Source organism: Lissotriton helveticus, chromosome 10 (genome assembly GCF_964261635.1).
Source record: "Lissotriton helveticus chromosome 10, aLisHel1.1, whole genome shotgun sequence".
Lineage (NCBI taxonomy): Eukaryota > Metazoa > Chordata > Amphibia > Caudata > Salamandridae > Lissotriton > Lissotriton helveticus.
Genome location: NC_136071.1, coordinates 767828886 through 767836795, shown reverse-complemented (window position 1 = coordinate 767836795; position 7910 = coordinate 767828886). Strand labels below are relative to the sequence as shown.

At 42.6% G+C, this 7910-nt stretch overlaps 1 protein-coding gene across 1 annotated transcript; it reads right to left on the bottom strand.

Moving 5' to 3' along the window:
* Positions 1-901: 901 nt before the first annotated feature.
* LOC144784507 (uncharacterized) lies at positions 902-3082 on the bottom strand. The gene has a single exon (XM_078663321.1). It carries the CDS (start codon positions 2683-2685, stop codon positions 1171-1173), a length of 1515 nt encoding a protein of 504 aa, XP_078519447.1. The 5' UTR covers positions 2686-3082; the 3' UTR covers positions 902-1170.
* Between the last annotated feature and the right edge of the window lie 4828 nt (positions 3083-7910).

Here is a 7910-nt window from a genome sequence, read left to right as displayed (position 1 = left end):
ATGATCCACTATTGACCCCCTCTTTCACCCAGTTGTCTTTTCAGTCGATAGCTTTTGAATTGAAGTTTACTGCAACGCAGACCATAAGTAAATGGGACACGCTAATATATTCATTAAATCGAAAAAGTTAACTGCTTGCACCAAAATTACCACAATCAATAACTGCCAAACACTTTCAACCAATGCATGAGGTCACGTTCTAGACTGGAGTTGTGTCTAATAATTCCATCTTACGGGAAGAAAAATTATGGTGATACTACTTTCCGTGTTGAGACCGCGAAAGTATAGAATTTCATACCTACAAAGCTTGGAGCCAACTGGGAATCACTTGGAAGTTCATAAGAATGTTTAAGAATTTGTTATTTTCAACATGAATCATAAGGAATCTGTATTCGTTTTGTTCGCAAAGAAGAGTCTTTCTCAACCACACACGCTGGTAATGGTAATAAAATATGTATAAGCAAAAAATGTGTAAATAATAATGTATCAAATTATACATAATAAACTACCCACAATTAAAATGAATGGCTTTTACTAATCAATTTCCACTTTTTATTAGTGCATTAATTACATTTTTAGATCTAGTCTATAACTAAGCGTTCTTAGTCACTTTTTTTAAGACAAGTCCTTCATTTTAATTGTAGATAGTTTAGTATGCCTAATCAGGTGAATTAGTATGCACACTTGCTTTTGCTTACATATATTTTACTAACTGCTTTTAGAAATCACTCACCACTATGCATGCAAGTGACAATGCTTTTTAAACAAAGCAAAAGTAAACTAACAGCATACAGCCAAGTAGATACCTAACCATGTGGGATTACATCATCACATCACAGTGCAGCTCAGTAGATCCTTCACAAAAGTATCTCACTATTACAGAAGCACAAGGAGGCAAAAGTGGTGCTTTCTTTGATTTTATCAGTTCAACTTTTAAAATACAATCAACATTTATCAAATCTGTTTGTGTAAAAGAAAATAAAACATGTTGCTTATCGATGCATAACTTTGACGAGATAAGGGTGGCAAACAGTCATAGGCACTGCTTCAGCTACAGCCCATTAGGATCCCAAAAAAAGCAGCAATGAGGACTTGTGGAAGGAAAGAAGAGGGGGTCCAAATATGTCGGATTTGGTTCCTGTCTCCAGTTAACTTTTAGCTGTTCCGAAGTTAGTTTAAAGCACCGGCCTCAAACAAAACATCCACCAACATTGATATATTAACTTTTTTAAGTTGTGGACAGTGATCTGCAAGCTCATTCAAAATAGTGTTCACGGCTGTTACATCTTTACCCCTGAGGATTTTCAAAATGTCAGGAGAGAGGCTGCTGTGATTCACTTCAACTGAGGGACTGGAAGAAACCTGGTTTATGGAAGTATACCCACTTGACACTGTGCCGAAAGGCAGTTCCTGCAAAACGGAGGTGCTCCCTGGTGACACAGAAGATGTTGAACCAAACGCTTCAATGCTGGTTGAATTGCCGACAAAAAAGGAGGACGAACTTTGGCTTGAACAATTGTCTGTAGAACACTGTCCCGACGAACAAATAATGGAAGGGTTTGAATGACAAATATTTTCCAAAATGTTTACATCCTTCACATGAGCAGGTGTCCACTCTCGACTCTGGTCTTTAGCCTCAGTAATAAAAAGTGAATTTACATCTGGGCTCCCATGTTTGTTTCTATGGAGAATGAAACCATCAGAGTCATAAGCCACATTTCGGTAAAAACAGCTTCCTGGTAAAGTGGAAGGAAAAGACCAATGAACAGACGGTATGATGGATGGGGAAACGCTACGGAGGTCTGAATTAAAACCTTGTTGGATGCCACTGTTTTTAGAGACAAAGCTTTCTGTGGTGCAGGGCATATTCATTGAGGATGGCGCCTGAGCATCTTTTGCTACAGGCAAAGAGGGATATTTCTCACAAACACTGTCATGTATGGAAAAATCCAAAGACGAACTAGCAACCAAATCGGAAACTGGAGCATTATAGTTCGATGAAATTTGGTTATATTCATCATGTTCTCGCCTTTTCTTGTAAAGAGGTTCAGCCAGCTGCAACCCACTTTCCAAACGCTTCAGAGTATTCCCCTTACTCTGTGGATTATAATGTACCCCTTCTCCTGCACAGTTTTCAAGACTGTCAATACGAATTTGTCGAGCTGAACCATCTTGACTGTTGCACGCAGATGTGTTTTGAAGATTTGGGAAGGCCTCGTTGAACTTTGTTAGCCCTTCCGCTGCCTCGATTGACTCTGCTATTTTCTCTATTGGTGCGTTAGGCTGTTCAAGTTTCTCCCGACCTACAAACGGGAGTGATTTGAGAATATAATTAATTTTATGATTATTGCCACAAATATGTTCGCTTATATTGGCAAACGTAGAACCAGCTCCACACAAACAGCAACTGTAATATGGCTTATGTTTCTTATTAGTAAATGCTTTCAAGTATTGCAGACCAATTAATGCTCCTTTTCTGCCCGGTTTATTGAAGATTTTCTCCATTACGTTTTTACTGGGTAGTTGACCAATTATACCCGAGTGCATAAGTTGTATTTTCTTTTTATGCTGTGCTCCATGATAATGCTGCTCGAGGGACGAACGGGAGGTACACTTGATACTGCAAATCTTGCAGGTGAGATTGCTAGATTGCTTTGGTAAGGAAGACTTCTTTTGTGAATTCATCGCAAAACGGCGACTCTTAGACCGATGTTAGTGACAATGGCACACCGTAAAACTTGCACTCATCTGCGAAAACACACATCAAGGGGTCTTCGTCTCCCAGTCGTTGAATCGCTCTTAATACACGTCTCTCACAGATCCAGACTCAGAACTGCTTACGTGTCCGGGCTTGTCTTATTCTGACACAGGGTCCCTTGGATTGTCTCAACGGCTTTCTATTTGCACCGCCAAATGTTCAAGTCTCTGAAGTCTCTCTCGCCTGTGAGTTCCGATGATTTTTTTTCCTCTCACAACTGAACAGCCATGCTTAAGCAGACCGGCACTGCTCCCGAACACGTTTTCACCTACACATGCAGTAGTTTTTGCCTTATGCGAATCCTTGAACACCAACCAATCATAAGCATCTGCCAGAACTACCAGCCAATCTGCGAGGCTGAAAAGCAGACGCATGCGTTCAAGCTCGGTTACGCAGCGCACTGTTCCAGCCAGCCAATCATATGCCACGCTACACGTAAGTCTCTGGTATCTTTTTAATTGCGTTACACACAATTCAATTTACTATCATTGATCTGCGAAAGTGCCATGTTGGAATGGTACATTCGTAGATGTATTTTATCTTAAGCAAATTGCTTAAACGGACATACGCTAAAAACTTTGTACAGTTCTGTAAACGGAATATGTGTTTTTAGTTACTCACAGACACACTATGATTATATTCTATATTCGAGCCGTGGCAACTTTGTATGGTGGCGAACGGTTCCAGCATTAAAGTGATTACAAAAAGGTCCCACGGGATGTTTCTTGTGATGTGTAAACATCGACTCCATTCTGTTTTGTAGAATTCATGTTATAAGAATGCCTATATGTCATGGAAATTTGGGCATGGGAAAACTCCCGCATTCAGCAGAAATTGGAAATAACCCCTCAAGACTAGTTAACTCATATATTTATAATGATATTTTCCTTTTTTTCTTTTATTGTAGAGATATATATGAATACGTAATACTTGCACTCCAACATATCCAAGATATAGCTGCTAACGTTTCAGATTGCTTATGTGTGACATTTTCATAATTTCAGTGTAATTATGAGTGACATTCAACAACTATGAGTGACATTTTCTCGCAAGCAAAATTAAGCAAGGAAGATGAGGGAAATATATAAATATGAGAAATTATACAAAAAACTCTAATATCAGCTTAAAACTGTTGCAAAGCACCAGAAATGGAAGGGCACTAACCTGGTAAAAAGTAGTAACTCACAGCTAATCCTCACCAAATACAGTTTTGCGAATAAGTGGTTTATGTTCTTTCTCTCCTTCTTCCCCATTGTCCGCTTTCTTAATTTTCCCTTCTTCGCACTGTCTCGTGTCTCGTTTCCCATTTTCCTCCCTTGTACTCTTTTTCTTCCTCTCCTTCCTCACCCCTTCACACCTACTCCCTCTCTGCAATCTGGACCTAAAAGCACTATGAAGCATTCAGCACAGTCCGCTTCCTAGTGCTTTTTTTCAAATCAGTCCGTTTTCCAATCCTCCTCCCCAGTTAGCCATCCCCCACTTGGTTGCTAAATGTAAAAGCTGTCCCAGAGAGGAGAGCTTTTGGCTTTGCGAATACTTGTTATATCTACTCTTCCTCTACGTACTCTGAGCTGCACACACCCCAGCCCAACAATTGCTCAGACAGTGCAGCGTTAAGCTGCGTCCACATAAACTCAATTTTCCCTGGACAAAATTATATTATGTCACCGCGCCTATTCTATCGGGGAGAAACACATGAAGGCCAGCTATATTAATGGACAAAAAAAGATGAAACCATTTAGACATTCGATTAAAAGCTGCATTCTAATCATATTCGGCATAGAATGTTGTGGAATATAAAAGACTATTTTATGAAATAGGAAATTATCCTGACGTACTTTCTTCCCAATGACCAAGTGTCAGCTCCACATATGCAAAGCTGTACTGTCAAGTGTTATATGTGCTGAGTTTGCCCTGGGTCTGGCGCGCTCTCATGAAATAAAGAGCCTTGCAGGGCGTTTAAAAAAGCGCACGCTGTGATGAGCTTTTCTGTGTGCTGCAAGCTCCTCTTGCTGGACAATCAGTGATAACACTTCTCCCCTGTATCTCCCTGCTCCTCTCTTGACAATTTGTGCGAGAGGGAGAGAAAGGTCTGTGTGAACAGCTAGGGGGCAAGGATACACTCTCCACAACATGTCTGACTCCCCCCCCTCCCCCACTAAAATGTAGAAAGAAACAGCCTTTCAAAAAGGCAGAGAAGCTCCACATGCCTTCGGAAACTTGCTTTCTTATTATATTGTGAAAACAAAACTATAAGTGACCCGAAGAATAACAACATGCAAAAAACGATTCCCTGACGATGGTCACAGTGGACAAACTCAGATCCCCGGCGATGAAGCAGCTTTTGTGTCCTTCACACCAACCCTAATGCGCCAAATTACCTGCGGTGGTGACTGGATCCATGTGAGTCAGTCCACACATTTGGGGCAGGTGGGCTGGCAAGAGCAGTTCCGTACACGGGCCGACAGGCTGTCAGGGTCGCCGCCGGTGAGGCTCGCTCAGCTGCTAGCTGCAGCCCTCTCTGGGCACTGCAGTTGAGCTCCATAAACCACCACTTTGCCGGCCGCTGCAGTTATCCTATGTTTTAGCTGCCGCCCGCGATGGCCCGCCGCCCTGCTTGGGCCTAGAGATGTGTGTCGGCGTCGCAGAGGCTAAGATCTTGATTGCAGGACGCACTGCAACATTTAGCAAAATGAAACTGATTTTAAATACCGCGCCACCCACCTAAAACTGAGTTTTAGAAACACCCCATACCAGTGTGCCGTGCCGCGCAGGACAAATTCAAGTGTTACATTGTTGCACTTAAGCTCAGCCAGCCTTCTCTCCCCCTCAAGCCTGCCGAGCAGCGCGCACTGCAAGCTTCCTGCCACTCTCTGCTTTTACCAAATCGTAATTTAACACTAATCAGCCATAGCTTTCGGGACACTTGACAGCCGAGTTCAGACACTATATGCGTGACAATGCATTTCAGTGTGGTGAAGCGGACCACCACACTGAAATGGGTTAGTCTAACGCCCGATGCGTAATACTTGGCAGGGCTGTTTATCACAAGCAAAATCAAGCAATGAAGAGGAGGTAAACATATAATTATCAGAAATTACACCCATATGAGCAACAAGAAACTCTAAGAAGATCTTAAAACTGCTGCAAAGCACCAGAAATGGAAGGGCACCTCAGTGCCTGCTCTGTCGGGCAGGTTCGGATTGGTAAAGTAGGTACGCAGGCGATGAGTTTGTATCTGAGATGCAGCCATGGGCCACTTTTGTGGCTAGTGTGGCGGCGGATTTTGGCTGTGTCTGTGCTTGTTCGGATACCTCCAGTGGCCCAGTGAGGGCCTGAGTGGTCTTTGCAGAGGCAGATGTACCTCTTACCGTCTTCTTATCAACGGGGCGAAGGTGTCATTCCCTGTTCCTCGTTGGGCCGGCCTATTAATGTATGCACATTGGGCAGGAGCCCCAGCAGAAGTGCCCTCACTTATATTCAGGTGTGGTTCATCAGTGTAAACTAATCTGTACACAGAGTGTTGGACCATGAGATACTGCAGGACACAGGGGCAATCGTTTTGATGGAAAATAACAACTTCAAGGTGCATAGCGGCCACAATTTCAGACTACATATGTCTGACATTTCCATGGTTTCAGTGCACTTATGAATGACATTCAACAACCAATTGTGGGACACTTAGAGTGACACTTCCTGGTGAGCAAAATGAAGCATTGAAGTCCATGGAAACAGATAAATATTAGAAATTATGGTAATATGAGCAATGGAAATCTGTAAGATGATCTTGAAACTGTTGCAAAGCAGCTGAAATAGAAGGGCACTAACCTAGTGCCCTTGTAAGCTGATCGTACAGTAAAACAATTGTGTATCCATGATAATAAACAATAAACATGTCTTTCTGTCAGTACTTTATTAACATTTTGTGCACATATGCAATCACACACAAAGTTAAATAAAAAAAATACTGCCACGGATTGCCACTTGCGTTATAAAATAAGCAATGTTCTATTAAAGTCCATACATACATATAGTCAAGAACGATTATAACAACTGGATACAATTTTATCTCAAAAAGCACAGTCACAGACAGTACTTACTCACTCTCTCTGGACCAGCAGAAAGTGCCTGGTGGAACAATCCTTTTTGGAGCCCCTTGACTTCCTTCTCCAGGGCTTCCCTCACAACCACTGTCCAACAGTGCCCCTCATTTCTCCATAGTCCTTCTGTCACATTTTATTTGTTTTATACCGCTGCTCATACCTGCACAGGGTGTCAGAGCACTTTACATCACAGATACATTACACAGAGGCAATGCATCATACGTGTGCCAATCAGTCCAGGAAATGTTACATAAAACAATGAGGATTACAAGGTTTAGGAGTCACATGTCACAGATACTAGTAGGCCGTATATTTTAAGAGCAATTAGTCTAGAGAAGCACAAACTTAGGATTTAATACAAATCACAGTGGTTGGGGTTGACTTTACTAATAAGAATGCATTTGTACTCTAACTCATTTGAGCAACATCAGGTTCAGTGATATGCATGATGCACATTCTTTGCAGCAAGTACATTAAACCCCTGCGCTACTGGTGAGTCAAAACTTGCACTAGACAAACTCTGATCTCTCCCCGGCAGGAACATTAAACAATATGTTCTCTTTGACTTACAATGGAGTCACTGGACAGTGCTGGGAAACTAGTACCTCCTGCCACCTGGCTTGGTCGCTGTAGCTGCAGACAGCAGACACACCTTTTCTTCATACAGCTGCTCAGACAGTGTAGTGATGTGCTGGAGACAGCTGCCAGCTGAAGAGGGCAGACTGTCACAGTGACCTCATGATTCTGAGGCTCCTCTCTGCAGACAGTAAAGTTCTGAGCTGCATCTAATCTGCAGCTGAGCTTGAGATGGAAGTCACGGTGAAGAAGGTATGGCGTAGGGCATGCTGTCTTCTCGGCCGTGCCCTGCGCCTTTAGACACTCGATACAGCCCTTGGTGACCCCCCCACGAGCACGGTAAGGCAGCACATGTTGAGTTTGTCTCGGATGACACTGCTTGTCTTTTCATTTAGAGGCCCGGGATGGCTGCAGCAGGAATTTGAAATTAAAAATATGATGCCTGCACTGAATGGAGCCTTCCAGTTACTGTC

Excerpts from the sequence above, each read along its gene's own strand:
- LOC144784507 (XM_078663321.1), bottom strand. The coding sequence starts at position 2,685 with ATGAATTCACAAAAGAAGTCTTCCTTACCAAAGCAATCTAGCAATCTC.